Source organism: Ailuropoda melanoleuca, chromosome 8 (assembly GCF_002007445.2).
Source record: "Ailuropoda melanoleuca isolate Jingjing chromosome 8, ASM200744v2, whole genome shotgun sequence".
NCBI lineage: Eukaryota > Metazoa > Chordata > Mammalia > Carnivora > Ursidae > Ailuropoda > Ailuropoda melanoleuca.
The window spans coordinates 90,039,968-90,064,940 of record NC_048225.1 but is presented as its reverse complement, the minus strand read 5'-3'; the positions used below and the strand labels follow the sequence as shown (position 1 = coordinate 90,064,940).

The following is a 24,973-nucleotide window of genomic DNA, read 5'->3' as shown; positions in this document are numbered from 1 at the left end:
TACCTACCTCTCATTGTGAGAATTGAGTGAATTAATATGTTTAATTGCTTGTAAGAGTACCTAACACGTCCTAAGCATATATAAATATATTGTATTGTTGTTTTTATTCGTTTTGAATCTAGAAAACTTCTTCGTGGCTTTTTTTTTTTCTTGGCTTTATTATATAGACAAGTATATCATCTAAAAATCAGTCATGGCTTCAACTTTTATTTTCTCATTTTACATCTTTTTTTTTAAAAAAATAAAAGTCGGTAGCATTGACCTACAATAGAATATAATAGAGAAGTCATGAGGATGATCTATTTGTCGTGATCCTTATCTTAAAGCCAATGTTTTCAAGCTTCATCTTAAGTATAAGTCAGCTATTAGTTTTTAAATTTAAAACCATGTTAATAAAATTCCATTTCTGGTTTGCTTAAAGTTCTATCATCAGTGGATATTCAATTTTATCAAGTGCTTTTTCTGCATTCTTATATCTATAAGGCCTTCCAGGTTATACTCAGGCCCCCTCTGGTCCTATAATTTTTCAATCTCATTTTCATTAAGGGTACGTTTAGACTTAAAATTCTGTTTGATTGGCATTAATGTTGTTATGTTGACTTTCTTTGGATAAGAATTTGCTGAAAAATGCTTTTTCATCCCTTTATTTTCATATGATCTGTGATATTTTTAGAAAATCTAATAATCTCTGTATTTAATCTATTTACATAAATTGTGATTGTTTATGCACTTGTACTTTTTTCTTGTTTATGTCATTCTCTTTGTTCCTTTTTTCACTACTTTCCTACTCTTGATGGGATGATAGTGGTTACCATTGTTCTTGAACACATTTTGGCTACTGCTTTATATTTCTAGCATTTTAGCCAAACTGCTTATTTATTGAACCTTCCCATTCTCCCATCCATCTTGTTATTATTGTCCATTGTTTACTTTCAGTGTTTTGTGCATGTTCATGTCTGTGCACATATTTTGCAGTTAATAGTTGACTATATTTTCTGACATTTTTTTCCACTTCCATGCCCACTTCTGTTTCTCTTATGTTATGTTTTCCTTCTGGGTTCCTTTTCTTCTTTCTGATGTACATAATTGCTTAAGCATATGTAGATAGTGATTTTGTGAGGGTTTTCTGGGGGAGGTAAGGTTTCTTGGACTTTGTATGTCTGGCAAAGGCTAAAATAAGACCCTTCATTCTTCTTTGATAGTTGAGCTAAATATAAAATTTCAGGGTAATGGTTATTAGCACTTTGAAGATACCAGGACTCCATTATTTACCAATGACTGTTATTACTCATGTGGTGTTCCTTTGTAAATAATTCTTTCCCTGATAGCTTTTTAGATTTTATCTTTATTTCTATGTTCTATGGTTCTTTATGATGTGTCAAGGCATGAGTATATATTTATTTATCATATTTAACACTAAGAATGCACTTTCAATATGAGTCCACAATTCTTGAGTTCGCAGCTAACAATATTTTAAATATTGTCTCCTTGCTGGTCTTTCCATTTTCTCCTCCAGGAACTCATATATGATTACTGAGGTCTCTTAGTCCTCCCTGCCTCTTAATACTTCTTTATATTTTTATTTTAAATCCCTTTTCCTTTCTGTACCAAGTTCTACGTGAATTATTCAGAATCACCTTCAAATTCACCAGTCCTCTCTTCACCTATTATCAGTCCATTTCATCTATTTTATTTCCATAAAAAATAGTTAATATTCATTTCCAAGATTTCTTATTTATTCCATTTTCTTTTCTACCTGTTTATATTTTTGTACCTATTTATTGCATAATTTTAATAAAAATTTTATTTTTTTTTAAATCTCTGGATGTTCTAATCTACTTCTTTCAAAATTTAGTTTGGACTGTCCCCCGAAATTATGTTCATTTGGAACAAATTCCTGCTGCAGGTATTGCTTGTGTTTGTGTTTCTTTTTTTTTTTTTTTTAAAGATTTTATTTATTTATTCGACAGAGATAGAGACAGCCAGCGAGAGAGGGAACAAGCAGGGGGAGTGGGAGAGGAAGAAGCAGGCTCATAGCAGAGGGGCCTGATGTGGGGCTCGATCCCATAACGCCGGGATCACGCCCTGAGCCGAAGGCAGACACTTAACCGCTGTGCCACCCAGGCGCCCCTGTGTTTGTGTTTCTTAACATTTAATTTATTTATGGACTTATTCAGAGGCTTATGTTGAGTAGGATAGTTTATGTTCCTTCTTCTTTTTCCTTCTCTTTTTACTCCTCACTCTTCATTTGTCCTTGGGTCCTTGCCAAATTTCCTGATATAGTACATTAACATTTATTGTCCCAGTAGGGAGTTTTTCCAGGCTCTCCTTGGGTCTATTCTACTATCAGTACTTAAATGCTGCATATTGAGAGCCGTTGTGTAGATTCAGCGTTTGAACAGACCTAACTTCCTTTCAGAGATCAAAGTCAACATGGAACCAAATTTCCACTACACACTTTTTAAGTACAGTGTTTTAACGGGGATATTTCACACATATATACTGCCATCCTTGGTTTTTTGTGTAGCCATTCTTTGTCCATTTATGTACCTTCATTAATATTTAAGAAAAGTTGGTAGGTGTGGCTGGCGGGCTCAATGGGTGGAGCGTGCAATTCTTGATCTCAGGGTTGTGGGTTTGAGCCCCATGTTGGATGTAGAGATTACTTAAAAATAAAATCTTTTTCTAAAAAAACTTGGTAGATAGCATATTTATTTGATTTTGTTAACAATTGAGAATTTTTTGAATTGTAGTGTCTTCCTCATCTTTCTGTCCTGAGTGTCTAGCACAGTGAATGGCATGTAGTTACTAAAGAATAATTTGTCATTGAACAGAATTAAATCATACTGATTGCTGTGGTGATATTTGATTTCTTCTTTTTTGCATACAACTTAGTGCTTTATGATATAGAATTGGTCAGAGTAAAGTAATAGTATGCAGTATTTTTCTTACCTAAATTTTCTCTCCATGGGATTGGAATAATAGAGTTTCACCTCCTAAATTTTTGGTCAGAATTACTTAGATTTTTTTTAGTGTGTTTAACTCTAAAAGGGGCCACATAAATGCAATTTCAAATTATTCTTGCTTTTGTCATTGCTATTGTCTGTAAATGTAATCAGAAACTACAGTCTCCACACTGAATGCTGGCTAAAAGAGCAAAGATTTTCATGAACTACCTATTAGTCAAATAAAACTCTTAAATCTGGAATATGTACACTGCAGCCAACAAGTCCAAATAGTTTAACTGTGTTACTCACTACCAGTAAGTCTCACTCAGAGGGTAGAAAGATTACTATTATCCAGAAGTATTCTTATTACACTTTGAGCCGACATTTTTCAATGGAAGTGAACTTGTTTGTTAAAGTGGGCCAGTTGACAGGCTTTCAGTAAATCTCAAGTACACAAAGCCAATAATGTACTTGGGGTTTATCAGCTTACCATTACGAATATTTGTATTTCCCCATAACAGATATATCTTTAATAATCCACGTTTTATATAATGGTGGTGGAAGGCTAAATTAGAACACCTCAAATCACAAATGCAAACATGGTAGACTCAATCCAACTTCAGGCCTGTAATTGAAATGAAAGCTTGGCTCTTTGACCAAGAGGAGCCCTAAGAAGACCCACAACAGAGGTGTTTGACTCTCTCTTCACTGCTTCTTGGAAAAGCGTTTGGCCTTTGCGTAGAGTTTATGCTCTTCTTTTGACATACAGCATCATTATATTTTTTGCATACCCATATTTATCTTTAACTTCTTTACGATTCTGTCCTAGAAGTTGTGCTTAAAGAGTTATTCTCCTGCCCTATTTTTGTAGTATTTTATGGTCATACTCTCTTTATATTTGATGATTTAATCCACTCAAATATATTTAGTGAATAATGTGAGGCAAGGACACCATTTATTTCCAAGTAGCTTGGAAATATTACTATTTATCCCATCACTACTTACTGAATAATCAACTCCTTCCATATTGATTTGAAATATATTTACCAAATTTTCATTTACATGCTGTGGTCCTTTTCTATGCTTTCTATTATTTTCATTCATTAGTTTGCCACATACTTTTAATTCTTAAAACTATAGAGAACATCTTAATTTGTAGGTAAACTTTGCCTCACATTAGTCTTCTTTTAAAGTATTTATTGACTATTGTTAATTTTATTCCAGATGAATTTTATAATCATATCATTAAGTTGTAAAATTTTTAAGAAAACTATGGGACTTTGATTGCAAAGATAGTAAATTTATTAATTAGTGGGGGAGAAATGTAATTTTCTTTGTAAATTCCCACACAGAGATATTCTATTTCTGTGAATTTTTTTCTTTGCCTCCTTCTGAAGTATTGTGAGTTTTTTAGATATATGTATCAGTCAGTCAGTGAAGAAATACTTATTGATTACCAATTATGCATTAGTTAATAAGTCAGGAAGGTTTTGGAATTATAGTTGTAAACATATATAAAAATAATAAATCAACCTCTACACTCATGGAACTCATAGTCTAGTGGGGAATATAGACATTAAATGAACTCCTACAAATAATTAAATAATTGCCAAGCATGCACAGTGCATGTGTTATTTATTTGTAGTATTAATAAATGATCCCAGAAAAATGGCCTGTTCACTTGAGACTATTCATATGAGGGTGACACATTTGGGTCTCCTGCTAGACGATCTGCTTACAATGGACTTACAGTAGCTTTCCATGGAAGGCCCTTCCTGTAGAGGAATGTGAAACAGCAGTGATAGCTGTTCTAGTGATGTCCTCACATAAATATCAAGGGTTGGCCCACAGGCATCGGCCTGGCTTCCCTCCAGATCTCTGGGACAGACTACCTACAGTCTCTTAAATTTCACTGTATTTTATTCTGTCCCATATTGGTAATATTAGGCGGCGGGAGGGGGGTGGCCCTAAATTATAGTGCTTGCCAATTTCTGTGGCATAAATATTCCTCCTATAGCTGATTCCAGGCTACTAATGTGAAGTTAGCTGACTTGTAAAACTCCTGAAGATTTAATAGTTGATCTCTCAAGTGAGCTCCAGTATACTCCCCCACTCCAAGGTCCTGTCCTCTGGTTTCTGCCTAACCCCACCTCCTCCAAAGTCATGCCCCATCCCTGGTCAGTCTGGTCTATTCCCTCAAGCTCTTTGGAAGGCACTCCTTTTACTCTCTTCTTTTGCCTACGTTATGCCATAAACTGACCTCTGCTCTCCTCAGGGGATACATTTTGCTTGTGAACACCTTAATTTAGGTCTTAAAAGAAAAACAAAACTTAATACTGTTTCTTTTCCCTTTTCTTCTTGCTTTAACAATCCATTTTGCCCCGAGGCGATGAAGATGCTGCTAACTGACCAGGGAAAGAGTCAGGAAATTCAGACAATCACAAGGATTACTATTTTAAAAGCTTAGCATACTGCTTAGTATCAATGGATACCTTTCACAAATCCATTGATAGTACCAAGTCATTTAACCAATGCCCATTTGTTGGTCAAAACATGTGGTAAATCTGTGGAGGGAAGTCTCCTCTTACTTTACTCAGGGAAGAGAGGGAACAAAGCATAAGGAACCATCCTCTGAACAGCCATTTCATCTCTCACCCAGGGAGATTTTGAGGAGTTGTAGGCATTTCCTTTATGTCAGAGAACTGCTGGGTCACTGTGTGTCTGTCCATGAGAAGTGGTGAGTGCATGAGGGATGTCACCTAGGAGGCATAGATTCCTCATAACGCTCAGTATAATGGTAATGAAAGACATATTTGGAAGGCAAAACAGAAAGACACTCAGAGAAGAGTTATATCAGGATCCTTCATTCCTACTCCCCTGGTCTCTCTTCTTCTAACCTTGACTTGGACGTAGTAAAAACGAAGTACGGAGATACCACAAGGCACCGGTCTCCAAGTTTTTGATCAATGAAAAGTAGATTGGCCTTCCATATATCTCGAATTCTCTTTGGATCTTGGGTCATTGCATTGGTGATGTAAACAGGCTTTCTGAGGAAATCCTCTCTCAGCTTTTCTGAAGATGTTCCAGTGGCCTCCAGGCTGATTCTGAGTCGATGATGGATGAAAACTTGGAGCCTTTGTTTCTTATGCCCCTTTAACTTGTGTGGAGCAGATCAAATTGAGCTCTCTGACAGCTAGACTTTTATTTTTTGAACATTAGAGCCTATTTATAGCAATGCCACAGTCAGAATTTTTTAAAAAGTTGTATTATTATCTCTACATCTATCACAGCCACTAACTCGGGAAATGAATGGGCGAGCTCTGGTGTGCTGCCCCAGCCCACTGCTCTGTCCCAAGGAATCCCGAGGGGCCTGGACAAATCAGAAGCAAAGCTCCTGACTGGGTTTGTCAACACTGTCACCCAACAAACTCAGATAAACTCATCCTAAGAGAAGCCAATAACTCAAGAGATGAGGGTTTGGAAAAGAGAAAGGCAGAAATTTATTTCCGGTGCCGGCAGCCAGAGGAGGTGGCAAGTTCAAGTCGTAACAACTGACTTCTCCACAGTAAGATGGACACCTAGAGTTTTATAAGGAAAGATTAGGGGCAGGGGGTTACGTGCAAGAGAGCAGGCAGAGAGTGTGTGATCATGGGTGAGGGTCAGTAGGTGTTCAGCCCATGGTCATGGGCAGGGAAGGGGACTTGTGGATGAAGTCTTCTAGGCATTGCATTGCTATCATTGCTTTGTGGTCTGGTGGTTGGAATGTTTAAAAAGTGTGGTAAGAACTAAGCACAATGGATTTTAGTTAGAGCATGAGTTAAGCTGTCCTGTCTATTTCTGGTTCTATTTCTGGTTCTAACTGTTGGAGTCTACAGTTGAGCAAGAGGGCTCACTAACAGTGTACCTTATTTTTCATCTCTGGTCCTTCCTGGTGGTAGGTTACTTCTTATGGATATAATTCTGGAGACCTTTGTCCCCTTAATCAAAAAGAGAAAATGGGATGGAATAGGTTGACTCAGAATTCGGCCCTACCTCAGACCACGTCGTTATTCATCTGGAGAGGCAATAAAGAACATTGTTGGATCTTAGCAGGACTGTCTGGAATAATCAAAGAACCTATGTCAAAACAGTCCACCCTGCTGACTTAGCATAGCCTTCTTGTTCTTGTGACTCTGGTTATTGATGTTAAGAATACAAGACAGGGCTGGGATTGTTGAGTTCCATTCTTGGATAGCATTCAGAAATGGTGCACTGTCCCAAATAGTTCAGCTTAAAATTTTTCCCTTAAAATTACCTTCATACAAGATTCCTGGGCCCTTTTCCCACCGGCCCTGGATGTATCCTTTGCACGTGGTGCTCTGGTGTTCAGCACTCCAAGGCATTAGTAGATAAGAACAAATGGGAGACAAATGAGTTAAATGTGTAGACACTATATGTGAAAAGTTGCTTTCCTCTATGCATGCTATTTTACCAGTGCTCGTTCTAAAAAATGGCATTCACAATTTGATAGAACATAGTGGAAAACACTGTGTAATCGTGATCCCATTAATGTATCTGTTAAATAGTTTGTGTACTGACCAGGCTAAATACATTGATCTGCTAATCTTTACTTCTACCAATAGTATGATTAATAGTAATTATAATAATTATTGTTATAGCACCTAACATGTATTGAGCACATATATGGAAAAATTTCCTGGGCACCTTTCATGTGATACCTAACTCAACAAAGTAGATAATAATAGCAATATACCCTTTGCCAAATGAGGATATAATTTATTGAAGGCCACGTATCTCTTGAGTCATGAATCCAGGAATGGCTATAATATATTGCCAAACTCTTACAGAGTATTTATCTTTATTATTTATTTATTTATTTATTTATTTGAGAGAGAGCACAAGCAGTGGGGAGGAACAGAGGGAGAGGGAGAGGGAGAAGCAGGCTCCTCACTGAGCCGGGAGCCTGATGTGGGGCTCAAACCCAGGACCCTGGGATCATGACCTGAGCCGAAGGCAGACACTTAACCAACTGAGCCACACAGGTGCCCCTTTCCTTATATTTCTTTTAATCAGTTAATTTTAGACTTTAAAGTAAATGCTTTTGAAAGCCATGATGTTTGTATACCTTTTATTAGATGATCAGTATTTAACATTCTAAAAGACATTGGTAAATCCAGACATCTAATTCCATCTGATATAAACATGAATTTATCTTATAAGCTGTTTGATATAAACATGCACATATCTCACCTCACCAGAAAGTTGCATTGAGATGACAGAAAACATGAAATTAATGGGGAGGGGGAGTCCATAGTGTGTTGAAGGCAGGGAAGGTGTTGAGGAAACCATAATAGGAATGGATTTGGGGATGATATGAAGTGTATGGATTCAGATGACAATGATATTCAGAGTAAGAAGCCTACATCCCAGGTACAAGCAAAACATAGGATTCTAAAAGGAAAATTTTTCTAAGGGAACTTCCTGAAATCACCAAAATTAGAAGCAGAAGTGAGCCCATGGCCAAAAGCCTGTAAATTAATCAAAGTTCTGTGAAACCACTCATCTTGTACAGTAGCTGTTTCCAGTCCGCCTCCAGAATAAAGCTGTGACTACAACGTCTCAGTCTGGGAGGTTAGCAGGGAAAGCACAGCGAAGAAGTGAGGTTGTTAGGCAGATTTCAGTCTATGCGTTTTCCACAAATAACATTTTCTAGAGATTTAGTCACCTCCCCACCTCCCTGGTGTACTGAGAGGGCACCCTTCCAAATGGAGATTTCCCTTCTACCTTGTAAATGTCTCCTGCAAAAGGGCGACCTATATTTGGTTTTCAAAGTTTTTCATGTATCCTCAGTTTCTTAAAAATAACTGCCTTAAAATAATCAGTGTGCCAAAGAGACATATCTTGGGGTGGCAAAAATACCTTCTAAATCCTCAGAACTTTAAAAAAGTTTAATAATTTCAAGGTTTTAGTTTTTACTTTTTGGTATGTGCTTGAATGAAAACAGGATTTTTAAAGTTGTTATTAAACTTTAATCTTTAAATAACGTTAACATATTTAAATTCTCTTAAATTAAGGCAGTGTGCTCTTCTCAATAAATGACAATGAAAGCTCTATAGTTAACAAACAGTATTATCAGTATAGAGAGACAAAAGGAAATTTAATGAAAATATTGGCTTTATTGCTGTGTTACCCCCTTGGTTTTCATCATCTATTTTAAATGGAACATTAGCTGTATTTTGTAGATTATTAGAATGTTTGCTTATTAAAGTATTGTGTATTAAAATATATTTTAAAAGGATTCTTATCTAGTTGAAATCTGTGATTAATATCTTTTAATACTGGGGAATTTCTGAATTACCCTTGAGGTTGTTAAAAAACAAAAGTTAACTGAGTAAATATGAAAATCTAATTGGCTTTATTAAATGATTCATGAATCAGGCAGCATCCCATCTAGCAAGCAGAGGGGAGCTCAGAGGAATTGTACAACACGCAACAATTTTATAGAACAAGGGTGGGGGCAAGAAAAAAAGAAAAGGATTTTCTGGGCAAGGTAGCTTTCCCTGAGAGGGAAGAATAGGAGGTCTTCTCAGACAAATAGCCTCATCTTCCTTTGGGGGAGGGGGTGATGGAGAGGGCCAATGTGGCGGACACTTTGCCTCTGATAGGAAAATTCCTGACTGGTTAAGGTTAAGACTGAGACTACATTTCTGGGTGAAGTTGAAACTGAAATTAGATTAGTTGTTAATCCCCAGTTTGGGGATTCAGCCTAAGTGGTGTCATTTTGGGCCTATGGTTTTATAGCTGGGGCACAGGGGAGAGCACCTGGCTGCAGGGGTCCCAAACAGACCGCGCTCAGACACTCACCCCTGACAAAATCCGAAGGCAGAGAGACAAGTGGTGGTGAAGCCAGAAAGGAATTTATTTCAGTGAGGCCAACACCAGGAAGACAACAGACTAGCGTCTCAAAGACCGTCTCCAAAAGTCCAGTATTGCATGGTGCACTGGGTGTTATACGCAAGTAATGAATCATGGAACTTTACATCAAAAAATAGGGATGTACTGTATGGTGACTAACATAATATAATAAAAAATATTATTATTAAAAAAAAAGGCCAATAATACTTCCAGGTTTACATAGGAAATCGTGGGGGCAAAGGCTGGTAGGCCTTCGCAGGCAGCCAGTGGAAGTTCAATCAATCATTGTCTTGGAGTCAGTTACGGGCAGGGTCTTGCTGGCGCCGGTATGGTTTCAGTCAGGTAGTGTCTGTCTCCTGCCTGCGCCAAGCCCCAGGCTGGAAAGAAGAACCCAAGCAGAAGGTTTGGAGGTCAAAATGGAAATAGCTCAAGCCCTCTTTCAGTTTTTTTTGTTTTCTTTTTAACGAGGTCATATGTTTTAAACTATTACTTGTTTGTAAACAACTGAAAACAATTTTTTTTTTTTTTTTTTGGTATTTAGGATTTGGAAATATCTCACCGCGCACAGAAGGGGGAAAGATATTCTGTATCATCTATGCCTTACTGGGAATTCCCCTTTTTGGTTTTTTGTTGGCTGGAGTTGGTGATCAACTAGGGACCATATTTGGAAAAGGAATTGCAAAAGTGGAAGATACGTTTATTGTAAGTATAATAGCATTTTAGCTACACGTGTTTTTTAATTTTTTAAATTAAACTTTTCTATCGTCTCAGGTACAGTTAATCAAGTTATTGGGTTTTCCATAACCTTTTATATGTACCTTTATTAGCATGTAACTCACTTCATAGTTATTTTCATACTTAATTTGAATGAGTAAATTAATACATGGGAAAAACCAAAAAATATGCAGAAATGAAGTAGAAATCTGACAAACCAAGCTCCAATTCCAGACGTCTTGTCTTGCTGTATTCTCTTAAGCTAGTTATTTTACCCTGAAATCTCCATTTTGTCATTTATATAACGTGAATAATGGTACTGACAATGGAGACATCACTTTAAAAATTAAGAGATAATAAGCAAAAGCTTGAGGCGCCTGGGTGGCTCAGTCAGTTAAGCGTCCAACTCTTGGTTTCGGCTCAGGTCATGATCGCAGGGTCCTAAAATAGAGCCCCTAGTTGGGTTCCTCCCTCAGAACAGAATCTGCTTAAGATTCTCTCCCTCTCCCTCCCCCNAAGTAAAAGCTTAACATAGCTAGTAAATAGCTGACAATATTTTCTAATTTAAAATTTGCTTTGGTACCTTGTTCATTTGTGAAGGACATCCTATTTAGCAAACACGATAAAGGTGATCATATAACTTAATTCAGTGATGTCATTGATAGAAACTTATCCAAGGGATGTAATTCAGTAGAACCAAAAGTAATATACACAAAGATGTTCATGGCTATATTATACTCAATAGAAAAAAAATAAGTAAAATGAAAATGCTTTTATTAGAATGGTAAATGAAAAATAGTAATGATACCACTATGATTACAAGCTTCTATTCCTGAAGAAAATTACCAAGAAAATTGTTGCATGAGTGGGTGGGATTATAAAGGATATGTTACTACCGTCACCAGTATTACAAATACATTTTACTTACTCTTCAATAATCTTTTCATCTTTTCACAAACATTTCAATTAAGTATTTTACATTTAATTCTATTGATGAAATAAGACTACCGAGCATTGGCATTTCACTTTATATTCCACTTCTTAGCATTAGTTATGTTTTGTTTTTAAGTTCCAAGTTCATTCTCAGATATTTCTACAATTGGAATGGTGCAGGTATGATTATTCTTAAATACGAGTTTCATCCTATTCTGGGTATTATTCTTTTCTTATATTGATATTAAAAGTATCTTATATTTATATAAATTAAGAGGGAATTAAGAGGGTAATGCTGAATTGTTCATTCATTCAACAAATTTTTTTTGCTTAATTTTTTTTTAAATCTGAGTATAGTTGACATGCAATGTTACATTAGTTTCAGGTGTACAAGACTTAGCGATTTGACAAGTTTATGCATTATGCTATGCTCACCACAAGTGTAGTTAACATTTGCCCCATTGCATTGCTATTACAATATCATTGACTGTTTTTCCTACATTGTGCTTTTATTCCCTTGACTTACTCATTTCATAACTGGAAGCCTGTATCTCCTTCTTCCCTTCACCCATTTTGCCCCATTCCCCCTTCCCCCTCCCCTTGGGTAACCCTCAGTTTGTTCTCTGTATCTATAGTTCTGATTCTGCTCTTTGTTTGTTTATTCATTTGTTTTATTTTATTCAACAAATTTTGGGGTGCTTACTGGATGCCAGGTAATGCTTTCCATGCTGCATGTACGTCGGTGCTTAAACGCATCCTATACCCTTGTGGTGAATCCATTCAGGGGTCATGATTTCATGCTTAGTACTAAACAATAATGTGAGAACTTTACAGACATGAATTCATTTAAATTTCACATATGTGATAAGGATGGTAGACTAGAAACTTTTTTTTTTCACTTTCCATTCTATGGTTTCATAGATCTTTATCTCTGGGAAATTTTCAAGTTCTAAAACTCATGGTTTTTTTATGGTGGGGGTGTGACCTATAATTTTCATAGCAGATAGGACAGATCCAGTTACAGATGAAAAATATACAGTGATTAGCCTCAAATGAAGATCTGGAGATAAACTGCTGTATGTACAAATGTAATATGGGATACTGCAGAGATTCTTGAAAAGAGAAGAGGGTGAAAGACAGCTGTAGGGTAAGAGTGTTGAAGATTCATCCTTGCCTACGTGTCATGTTTGATTTATTTAGTTGTACAGTTTAAGGCCGTAGAACAGAGAGACAATTCATCTGGTTCACAGGGAAATCCACTGTGGACTTTAAGTCTATTAGTATTTCAGTTTAATCAGTTGGATGATGATAGGAAAACACAGGAGTGAGGGGGAAATTTTTCATAAAATTAATAATTTTATCAGTTATTAAACTATTTAGTCCATGGTTCAATTTTGTCTATTTTCATGTATGTCTAGATTATGTTTGGCGCACAATCAGTAGTATGCCTATAGAATAAAAATATTTCAAAAGTAATTCAGGTAAACGAAGAGTGATATACATCTGAAATTGTATTCTCAGAGCAAATGTAATTTATTTTGAAAGCATTTTGCCTGTTGTAAAGCTATGTAAGAGTAAAGTAGCACCATCATTAGCATTGATTGTTTTGAGTTCTTTGTGTTATACCCAATTTTTATAAGACAATTGAAAATTAATTATAAAAAGGAAAAAAATAACATCCTCACCTGCTCATTTTCTGAGAACAGTGTACTAACTATGCCAATAATCAATAAATCTCAATCAGTGTCTCTCTCTCCTCCTCTCTTCACTCTCATCCTTAGAAGTGGAATGTTAGTCAGACCAAGATTCGCATCATCTCAACGATCATATTTATACTGTTTGGCTGTGTACTCTTTGTTGCCTTGCCCGCGATCATATTCAAGCACATAGAAGGCTGGAGTGCCCTAGACGCCATTTATTTCGTGGTCATCACTTTAACAACCATTGGATTTGGCGACTATGTTGCAGGTAAGTTTTTCCTGACACTGACCCTACTCACGTAACCCGTGTCCTTTAGTTAGACTTCTCTAACACAGCACAACACAGTGTCTGTCTTAGTTTCCCAGGCCTGCTGTCATGAGCGAAGTGCCCCCAAACTGGGTGGCTTTAAACAAGAGAGATTTATTGCCTCGCAGAATTTCAAAAATCAAGGGATCAGTAGGAACATGGTCCCCCTGAAACTCTAAGTGAAATCTCTCCTTGCCTCTTCCAGCGTGTAGAGGAGGCCATCCGTCCTTGCCCACCCTGCTTCATTACTCCCATCCCTGCTACGACATCACATGGCGTTCCTTCTCTCTGTGTCTCTGTCGCTGTGCCTGGATTTCCCTTTTCTTATACAGACACCAGTCATACTGGACAAAAAGCCCCTCTACTCTAGTATGAGTCCAGATGAACTAATTACATCTTCACATGCTCTGAGGTGCTGGGGATTAGGACTTGAGCATACAATTTTGGGAGACCATTTAATCTGTAACGGTCCAATTTCAAGTATTAGAAAAACATGCTAAACACTCTAGTAGGAATGTGCCTTTGAACTTCGCAGGATAAACTCACCAGCCTAATTTAGCTTTTATACTTTCTAGCTGTTCACTGTTCTTTCTTGTCCCAAAGTTCTTAAATGTTTCAGAGAAAAATATTTTGCGCAGTTCTATAAAATCTCAAGAGAAGGCTGATAGTTCATCTGTTTCTATTGATTTGTTAATTATGGTTTAATCTGGCAAAGCCCATATTCCCCTTGAAGATGGGCATGTTTTCATACAGGAAGCTTTGCTTTTGGTCAAAAATCCTATGCACACAGCTCTGGACTGGATGGAGGCCCAGAAGGGGGATACATCACTCTGCTGGAGATACTCTAGTTCTCTAATTAGCAAAATGTAGAGAGAAGACTCTCAGATATTTGTAGCTCTTTTTTTTTTTAATAATTTTTATTTTGTTATATTAGTCACCATACAGTATATCCCCATTTTTTTTTTTAAGATTTTATTTATTGGGCAGAGAGAGAGACAGCCAGCGAGAGAGGGAACACAAGCAGGGGGAATGGGAGAGGAAGAAGCAGGCTCCCAGTAGAACAGGGAGCCCGATGTGGGGCTTGATCCCAGGACCCTGGGATCATGCCCTGGGCCAAAGGCAGATGCTTAACAACTGAGCCACCCAGGCACCCCTAACGTCCCCAGTTTTTGATGCAAAGTTCCATGATTCATTATTTGCATATAACACCCAGTGCATCATGCAATATGTGCCCTCCTTCATACCCATCACCAGCCTATCCCATTCCCCCACCCCCCTCCCCTCTGAAGACCTCAGTTTGTTTCCCAGAATCCACAGTCTCTCATGGTTCATTCCCCCTTCTGTTTACCCCCTCCCTTCCTTCTTCCCTTCCTTCTTCCTACTTCTTATGTTCTGTAAATGAGTGAAACCATATGATAATTGTCTTTCTCTGCTTGACTTATTTCACTTAGCATAATCTCCTCCAGTCCCATCCATGTTGCTGCAAATGTTGGGTAATCGTTCCTTCTGATGGCTGAGTAGTATTCCATTGTATATATGGACCACATCTTCTTAATCCAGTCATCTGTTGAAGGGCATCTCAGCTCCTTCCATGATTTAGCTATTGTGGACAATGCTGCTGTGAACATTGGGGTGCATATGGCCCTTCTCTTCACTACATCTGTATCTTTGGGGTAAATACCCAGTAGTGCAATTGCTGGGTCATAGGGTAGCTCTATTTTTAACTTTTTAAGGGACCTCCACACTGTTTTCCAGAGTGTCTGTACCAACTTGCATTCCCACAACAGGGTAAGAGGGATCCCCTTTCTCCACATCCTCTCCAACATTTGTTGTTTCCTGCCTTGTCCATTTTTGCCATTCTAACTGGCGTAAGGTGGTATCTCAATGTGGTTTTGATTTGAATTTCCCTGATGGCTAATGATGTTGAACATTTTTTCATGTGTCTGTTAGCCATTTGTATGTCTTCATTGGAAAAGTGTCTGTTCATATCTTCTGCCCATTTTTGGATTTGATTATTTGTTTCCCGTGTATTAAGTTTGAGAAGTTTTTTGTAGATCTTGGATACTAGTCTTTTATCTGTAGTGTCAATTGCAAATATCTTCTCCCATTCTGTGGGCTGCCTCTTAGTTTTTTTGACCGTTTTCTTGGCTGTGCAGAAGCTTTTTATCTTGATGAAGTCCCAAGCTCCCGGTTTTAGTCTGGTTTCAGTGAACGCTCAGGAGCTCTGGTTTTCAGTCTGGCCACATGCACGTTCCCAGGCTCAGGGTCTCAGTCTGCCTTCTCATGGGTGCTGGTCCACGAGTCCGGCCGCTCCCCAGTGCAGGTGGCCACTGCTTCCCAGAGCCCAAGCGCATTGGCTCCCTTCCCCTTCCGCTTATCTTCCGATATCTGTGCGCGAATTCATGGCTTCCCACTTCGTACCTCAATATTCAGCGCTGGAGATGTTCATTTGTAGAGATCCAGATGTATCTTCCTGTGTCTCAGGCTGATTCTGTGGGTTTTCAGGATGGTCTGGTACCTATCCAGCTCTACTCAGGGGACCAGCTGAGAAAGCGGTCCCCTACTCCTCCGCCATCTTTTCTCCTTCTTGCAGAAAGTAGTCGCTTTTCTGTTTATAGAGTTTCTGCTACTCTTTTCTTCATTCTCCAGTTGAGTTCATAGGTATTCAGAATGGTTTGGTAGCTCTCTAGCATAATTCCTGGGACCAGATGAACTTTAGGGCTCCTGCTCCTCCGCCATCTTGGAACCGCTCTTTATTTGTAGCTCTTTATAAGAAGACAAACTTCTGCTCTAAAACACCCATTTTTCTACCTGTGAAGGTATATGATTGGCTTAAGTAGAAGTGGAAAGTGCATTAATGTAGGAGAAAGTAAGACACAATGAGATGATAACAAGATTTAGACTTGTTGATATGTTAACCTTGGCCTCTTGCACCACTTTATAAATATCATTAATAAGGTCTTATAGCAGCTGTGGAATATGGGTATTTGGTGAGGAGTCTGAGGCCAACAGCCTTGCATTGCATGTTATTTTAATTTTTAATTTTTAACAGTAATGCAACATTTTATTTGCTTATTTATTTTTCAGCTTTGTTGAGATGTAATTGAAAATAAAATTATAAGATATTAAAAGCATACACCATGGTGATTTGATATAAGTAAACAATATAAAAGGATTCCCACTGTCTAGTTAATTAACACATTAACATATCCATCCCTTCACATATTTATCTCTTGAGGGAGTGGGCAGTGGTAAGAACATTTAAGTTCTACTCCTACCAGATTTCAGTAATACAATACAGTGCACCTGTTATTTTAAGAAATTAACAAATTCTGTCAGTCCAGTATGTGTCCTGGTATCGTAAAAAAAAAAAAAAAAAACACAAAGATTATAAATTAAAAAAAAAAAAGTGGGTGGAATCCTAAAATAATGTTGTATTTGTGGCCACAGTATAAAATGGCTTAAAAAAAAAAAGAACAAATATTTTTACTTTGTGGTTTCATAGAAGATGAAAAAAATACTTTTTAAAAAAAGATTTTATTTATTTATTTAGAGAGAGGGAGAGAGTGAGCACGTGCACAAGTTGGGGGGATGGACAGAGGGAGAGGGAGAGAGAGAATCTCAGGCAGACTCCCTGGGAGGGGCTCCATCTCACAACCCCTCATGACCCTCAGATCATGACCTGAGCCAAAATCAAGGGTTGGAGCCTCAACCAACTGAGCCACCCAGGCACCCCATCCTTTCTTTTTTGAAACAAACCTTAAGAGATCAACACTTTGAAACTGGCTAGATCAAGTGGGTCTCTTCATAGCCACTCTGTTAAAAGTGCAGTTCAGTGAGAACGTTTTGTGTGTATGAGTGGGGACCCCGATTTCAGAGTCGTGGCAGAGCACCACAGGGGAACGTGGTCACAAAACGATATTTGTGTGACATTGTCATCTAATAAAATTCTTTATTATTACTAGGATTTTATTCTTTTGCACACCTTGCTAAATCCATTACTGTGATTTTATTTTTATTTTGCAGAGGAAGTAATAAAAGGCACTAGAAATATGCCTTGCTAAAAATTAGCAAAGGAATGTGATGGGATTAAAGTGACAAATGCCGAGAAAGATAAATTAGAGAAGAGTCCTTCCATACCAGGTCCTTGTGCCCAGGGAGGGGTTTTGGAAGGAGTGTGTGGATAAGGCAGATGCGGCAAAGGCTGGTAGGAAAAGTATACTCTTTGCAAGAGTCTTTGGAAAAACAAAAATCTTGAGTTCTTTTTTTAAGGATCTGGGAAAAGAATTGCCTCACTTAATTCAATAGAGTACACATAGTTTTTGCTTCTGGGTACCTTGTGGCTGTGCAGCAAAAGTCAGCCGTTGAGCAAAGGCAAGTCTCCCATCAGGGAAATACCAGTTGTTTACTCTGTAGAACATACCCCTTTGAAGTCCCATGTCACTACCGATAGTATTCTCACTTAATTTTGGTATTTTCGCCAAGGAAAAGCAGGAGGCATTGCTCCAACTTGAATCTTCTCGCCTCTCTTGAGCTGTAAATTTCACAAGAACACAAAGATACACCTGTAACGCACACTCACCATCTGATGCCCTTCTCACACCTGCCAACCCTTCTCTGAATAGGATGAAGATTCAATCACCTTGTGGTATTGAACTCTTTTGAAGACCAATTAAAGAATATACTCTTCAAACTGATGTTACTAAAGGAAAATAAGTAAAATTTGGCAAGGGCTGTATAAATAGGATACAAGTTGTCATCTTGGTGTGATTATTAGAAGTATTTCAAAAGCAACAAAGAAAGATGTGGTGTTTTAGACCAGAACTCTGAAACAGTTCATCTCTAGTGTATAAGCAAGAAAATCCATGCCAGATATATTTTCTGCCATGGGAGGCAAACACGACAACTCCTGTTTCCATGTACTTTTAAGCCTCATTCCTTACTTTTTCCTCTTTATATGTCATAGTGTTCATGATACTACATATAAGAGCATAATAGATTTTTGTTTTAAATTGAAAGAGAGAGAGAGAGAATGAGCGGGAAGGAGGGGCAGAGGGAGATGCAAAGAGAGAATCTTAGAGAATCTTAAGCAGGCTCCACACTCAGCAAAGAGCCTAACGGGCTCGATTTCATGACCATGAGATCATGAGCTGAGCAGCTATCAAGAGTCTGAGCCACCCATGCGCCCCAAGCATAATAGATTTCTAATTCATAAATAAACACGCATTTAAATTTGTGTGGGCAAAACCTTTTCTCTGTTGTGATATTGAATCAAAAGCATTTACAGGGGCGCCTGGGTGGCACAGCAGTTAAGCGTCTGCCTTCGGCTCAGGGCGTGATCCCGGCGTTATGGGATCGAGCCCCACGTCAGGCTCTTCTGCTATGAGCCTGCTTCTTCCTCTCCCACTCCCCCTGCTTGTGTTCCCTCTCTCTCTGGCTGTCTCTATCTCTGTCAAATAAATAAATNAAAAAAAAAAAAAAAAATTTTAAAAAAAAAAAAAAAAAAAAAGCATTTACAAATCACTAGTAAAGACAGACAGTGTTCCGGTCTCATTGTGTATGTGACTGAAAGTAGGAATTTAGCATTTAGTAGTTTTTCTGCAAGAAAAGACCTGGAAAATTTTAATTTTATATTTATATTTATGCAAGGAAGGTGTTTTAGTGGAACTTTTTTGTTCTTTCACTAGCTCTCGATGTTCTAGAACTAAAAAGGACCCAGGAGGCCACAGGGTACTCCCACACTTACTTTACACATAAATGAACAGACCCCTATTACTAAGACTAGTGCTTGCACACAGTAACCCTTCCTAAAAGGTGAGAAGAGACAAAGTCAATTATTTAGCAAAGTGTCCATTTACTTGATTTTAGCAGTGCCTGTAATTTATAGTCAAAGTACACAGATAAGTTAAAGTTAATGGTAAAAAATATACTTGAGAATTAAATTAATTTCCTGTGTTCTGTGTCTTAACTTTTACCATTTTGTTTTTCATTTGATGAGAAGTCTGGTGGTAAGTTGTTAAGTCACGCTTACCTTGTAGACCGAAAGCTAAATCAGCCCTTCATTAAAACCTAAGCAGTGATATTAATTATGTGGAAATGTGTGACAGGTTGAATTCTATTTATTCAGCCTTGCATCTATGACTGGTCTTCCAAGTCCATGATTTTTTTTTTTTAATGGTGAGTCTTCAAATTTGGGGAGAAGTCAAATAATTACCGAATTTAATGCAATTTAAAATTCTTTTCCATGGGGCGCCTGGGTGGCACAGCGGTTAAGCGTCTGCCTTCGGCTCAGGGCGTGATCCCGGCGTTATGGGTTCGAGCCCCACATCAGGCTCCTCTGCTATGAGCCTGCTTCTTCCTCTCCCACTCCCCCTGCTTGTGTACCCTCTCTCGCTGGCTGTCTCTATCTCTGTCGAATAAATAAATAAAATCTTTAAAAAAAAAATAAATAAAATAAAATAAAATTCTTTTCCAAGGCTAGTATCTCCTTAATATACGCTCTTAGGGTAGGAGTGGGTCATGCAAGCCAAGAAAAACATTTCCACATTTTGTTTAGAAGCTGCCTAAAAAAGTCCTCAAAAAACACCCCTTTCCATTAACCAGGTTTGTTCATAAGGCATCATTTGAATGAGTGAAAGCTGGATAAAAATTTATAATTTCACAAAGCAGTGTCCTCCCATTACCTATTCTTCTAATAAAAACCAAAAATTTTAGCCAAAAATTTAGATGTTCTAAGAAATCCTCATGGTTGATCTTATGAAAATATATTTTCCATCAGAGCATAAATTTATTTAGCCATCCAAATATATCTTCTCGGAATTTGGATCATCAAAATTCAGTATATTTAGTGGAATGATGAAAATTTTCCATATCTCACAGGTAGTTATTGAAGGTGTAGGGGACAAGGGCAGGCTGCCCCCAAGATGGGCCACTTTGGTACAAAGACTATTCCGAGTTAGAAGTAATCAAAACCCAACAGATGCAGGAAAAGCTGTCTACCTCCCCCACAGCTGCCTGAATACATTGGAAAGAAGAGTCTACACCAGGAAGAGAGCTTAACAGAGTCTCCCTTTTACCTAAGAAACTTACCTGCATAATAGGGCAACCATTGTTTTTCCAAGTATCTTCTCTCACCTTTCTGGTAATGGCCTACCTCCCCTTTGTGTCCTCACACCCCTACCCCTCTCCTTGCTCATAAAACTTCATGTTGCTTCACTGTCTTTGGAATTTCATATTTGTATGGGTTCTCTGCCCACACACCTATTAAATTTGATTTTCCTCTGTTGAATCTGTCTCACATCAATTTGATTCTAAGTCCAGCTAGAAGGCCCATAGGGCAGAGGAAGGTCTTCCTCCCCGACCAAAGCTTACCGAGTTAATCAGGCTTTATGCTTAGTGCCTTCTGCCCCTCTATACAGAAAATACAATTTAGGACTTTACAAAGTAAAATTCTTCTGGTACTTTTACCTTTACTAAATTTTCTAATTTTCACAGTTGTATAATCATTTGTCATCATATATTTTTTTTAACTTGGGAAGAACATATTTGTATATCTCATATTAAGCATTAAGCTTTCTTGGAATTATGTTTTCAAAGTCATTATCGGAAATGAAGTTTTTAGTAACCAAACTACTGCTTTTCCTTATAACTGAAACCATGACTCATTCGGTGGAGTGCTTAGAGCTTGCTTAATGGAGGGGAATTTTATCATGAAAACATATAAATCTCTGTTGGAAAATCATGGCAGGTTTTTTGGTTCCAAACAGTTCTAGCAGAGACCCTCTAGAAAACAGTTCCTGATGTTGCCTAAAGCTTTTGCAGCTGTGTCAGCGGCCAGTTCTTAAACTTGCTGTTATTGAACTGATCAATAACTGTAAAAATTTGCCAGGAATTCAGCAGTTAAGAAAAAAAGTAGCTGATGAGGAGTGAGGTCTACTGAAGAACAGTCACCACCACCACCACCACCCCAATGTCTCAGAAAAATCGCTTTTAGCAGAAAGGGATGGTTTATGTGACTCCCAGGGAGATGTATTATATTCATCATTCTTCTGTTTATTCAGATATTTAGCCAACACATATTGTGTATTAGATAGTCTGTTTAGCACTTAGTGATAATCACTGCTCTAGCTCCTTTTCCTTTGGGACAGAACTTTTGAAATCCGGGAGCAAAAATTAAATTCAACTGGGAACTTTTCTTCTCTTCCTGGTAGTCATTCTGTTTTATAATACAGGAAAACACCGCGGAGTCTGGCCACCCCCTGATTCAGCCAGTGACTCTCACAGAACTCACAAGAGAATGGATAGTGTCTGCATGATTAATTAAATGGGATTTGATCCAAATGGCCCAGAAGTCCTAGGATCTGGGGACAAACCGAGAAATTATTTAACTTTTCAGATTCAGAAATGGATATATAGAAGCATTGTGGAAACGTGCAGAAAAAAATGAGAAGGAAAACATTAAGTGATTCATAGCTGTGGCTTAGTGAGACAGGCAGTAAATTTTACTAAGTGTAATGAAAAATGCTCCAAATGGCTCTATATTGAGACTCTTAACAGTCATTTCTTGGTATGACAATTATGCACATCTTAAATACTATAGGTTTCCACCCTTGTAAAGGATGAGTGACAATGTGTTGATCTTTCTTTGTGACCATGAAACTCCTGCTCTTCTAAAGGCTGTTTCCCTAAATTTAGACCAAGTACCTAGCAGGAAATGGACATCTTGAATGCTGAAATTAAAAATCCCAAAAATACAGGTTCAAATGCTAGAGAGGTTTAGTTACCATATTTTTGCCTTTTGTTTTTCCTGACTTAATAGCATATGAGAAGTTTGGTTTTGTAGGTGAGCTATGGTTTAATACTGAAGTCATACCTTCCATTTGTAAGAAAGAAAGCAGAATTTACAACATTACGAAAGAGCCTCTTAGGTCTTGAAGCCCTGAGAAAACTCTTCATTCAGCTAAATTGCTTTACTATAACAAAGAAAAGCATAATAAAGCAGAAAATAAGTTCCCCCCTTTATATTAAAGCAGGATAGTTTTATTTAATAAAAGTAAAGCTAAACACAAAAAAATCAGTATTTGATATCTAAAATACTTAAAGACCAATATAAAGAAATGATACCTGATGAGGTTGTGGGATACAGGTGAGGTTCAGTGGGGTGGAGTCCGGAGCCCACGACCAAGAAAGAATTCTTGAGGCATCTTTGGTGCAAAATTGGTGATAGGGATAGGACCCGTGGGCAGAAAGGGCTGCTGCCCCAGGGTTGTGAGAGGTGGCTGTTATATACCATGGGGTTGGGGAAGGTGAGGAAAAAGGGAGGTTGAGAAAATAGTTTCATATGTTAAAGAAGATTCACAGGATACCAGAGGCCTTGCCATTGTCAAGTTAAGGTTGTTTTTCCCTCTAGCAAGGCATTAACATTAAGATGGTTGGGAACTTCCTGGAGGCTGCAGATTATAAGGACATTTAATTGTATCTACATTCCCTTCCGGAAGCTAGGTTATTGATAGAAATGCTTCGTTCTTGTAAACTGCTAAAGACATTTGTAAACTGAGGGAGATTTAAGTCTTGCAGGATTGTGGTATCTATAGGTTAACTATTTCTTTGTCCTTTAGGGCAGCCAAGAGTGCCTGAGGAATGTCACGTACATGCGGGGGGGGGAGTGTTGCGGGGTGTCAACTGACACTGCTTTGTCCTCCGCTTGCCTTCTGTTCCCTCATCAATGCCCATTTTCTTTAGAACAAAGTTCTATGTCTGTATCTATATTCTATAATACAAATATTTTAAACCAGAGGGGGGCATGGCATTAATAATTTTAGTTCAGAATAGCTAGAGGATTCTTTAAATCCAGAATATATCTTCTTCTTTTTTTCCTTATAAATATTCTGTGGTTCAGAAGCATCTCAGGGGAAGAAAATTAAAAGTGGGAGAGGGCATCGCATACTCAAGTTCTTTGGAGCAGAATGGGGCCAACCACTAGAAACTGTTGGAATGAGGGCAGAAGCAAGGTGCAGAGGCTCCTGATAAAATAGTGAAGCGGGAAAGCTAGGTTCTTGTCTCACGGAGTTGATGAAGAATGAATCTTGCGGACAAGAGAGTGGTAAAGCGATAAAAGTTTATTAAGCAAGGATACAGAAAAAAAAGCTCTCAGGAGTGAGAGGGGTCCCAACAGCATTGCCACCAAGGGCTTTTAGGGATGGTCTTTTATAGAAAACTAGCCAGGGAACTTAAATCTGTTTCACATCTCTATTGATATCACCATTGAGCAAGGACTAGTGATAACACCTTCAATGGCTTACTTCCTTTTTGGGGTCCAGTAATTCTTGGTTGGTTATGAGTAGCTGTTATTACAAGACCTCACCTCATTTTTAATCAGAAGTAGCCAAATCAGGACTACTATGTTTACAAAACAAGTCCAGTTTTAACAAACTTGGCCTAATTATTTACATAAGCTCAGCAAGGATAATGAAAGATCAAATAGAGTTATCTTTTAGAATCTGCTTTGCTGAAATTTTTATAAGGAATCTCTAGGTTGAACTTTTAGTAGCCTCTCCAGGCCAGAAGCCAAGCCAAGTGCTTATCATCAGACATGCCTGCAATCCCTGTAGATGTGGGTAGATTCCTCTTCATGAGGTCCCCAGTATATCCTGAGTTCCTGTACCTGCCAGAAAGTGACATTCTTTACTCACCTGGTGAGACTGCCGGGAACTCCCTAAGCAAGGTATCAGGCCAACATTTCCAAGGGACTTTATAGCTCCAGGTTTCATAAAGTCAATCTTAGTTCCTTAGAACTGTTTGGTCATATCTGAGTCTATGTATGTCTGTCTCAAATCTGACATTCCAGTCAAAGCCTTGGTAAAATAACCAATGTTTCCAATGGTGTCCTGTTACAAGGAGAACAGATTCTTATTGACTTACGCAAATGAATATGTTATGGAAGAAAGCTTATTGAGACCTTTAGAATTTCAGAGGGTTTAGGTAGAGAGAAATGTTAAATGCTTTAATGCTTTTGTTTGCGCATGAGTACTTTATCACACTTTTGTAAATCATAGATATCTTGAGAGAAAGTTTCCTTAATCTGGGAAAGCAAACATTAGAGAACCAGCAGTGTTCCAAAAAAAAGTCACAAAACTATAATCAGCTTCTAGTTCATTTAGTCCCATGTTACTAATTCTTGTTCAGTTTGAATTCAGCCTTAGTTCTAGAAATTCTTACCCATTTCTGTTTTAATCTTAAAGATATCGAATACCTGTCTTTGTCCTAAAAATCCTTTATATGAATCTCCTTGAAGATGGACCTCTTTTTGCAGGAGCGTAAGAACAATTATAAATGACAAGAAATCAGAGTGGATACGGTAAAAGATTAAAACATATTGAAACTTTAAGAGTTGCGTATCATCTCTAGAATAGTTATAGCATTTACTGGAACAACATAACCTAAGGCTTATTATTTAA

At 37.9% G+C, this 24,973-nt stretch overlaps 1 protein-coding gene across 4 annotated transcripts in view; it reads left to right on the top strand.

The window, feature by feature from the left end:
* Positions 1-24,973, top strand: part of KCNK2 (potassium two pore domain channel subfamily K member 2) — a 207,607-nt gene that overhangs the window by 131,624 nt on the left and 51,010 nt on the right. For all 4 annotated transcript variants that reach the window (XM_019810277.2, XM_002929577.4, XM_019810276.2 and 1 more), the window contains exons 4-5: positions 10,405-10,565; positions 13,292-13,478. In XM_019810277.2, the coding sequence (XP_019665836.1) occupies positions 10,405-10,565; positions 13,292-13,478 (348 nt within the window). The remainder of the gene's footprint in view (positions 1-10,404; positions 10,566-13,291; positions 13,479-24,973) is intronic.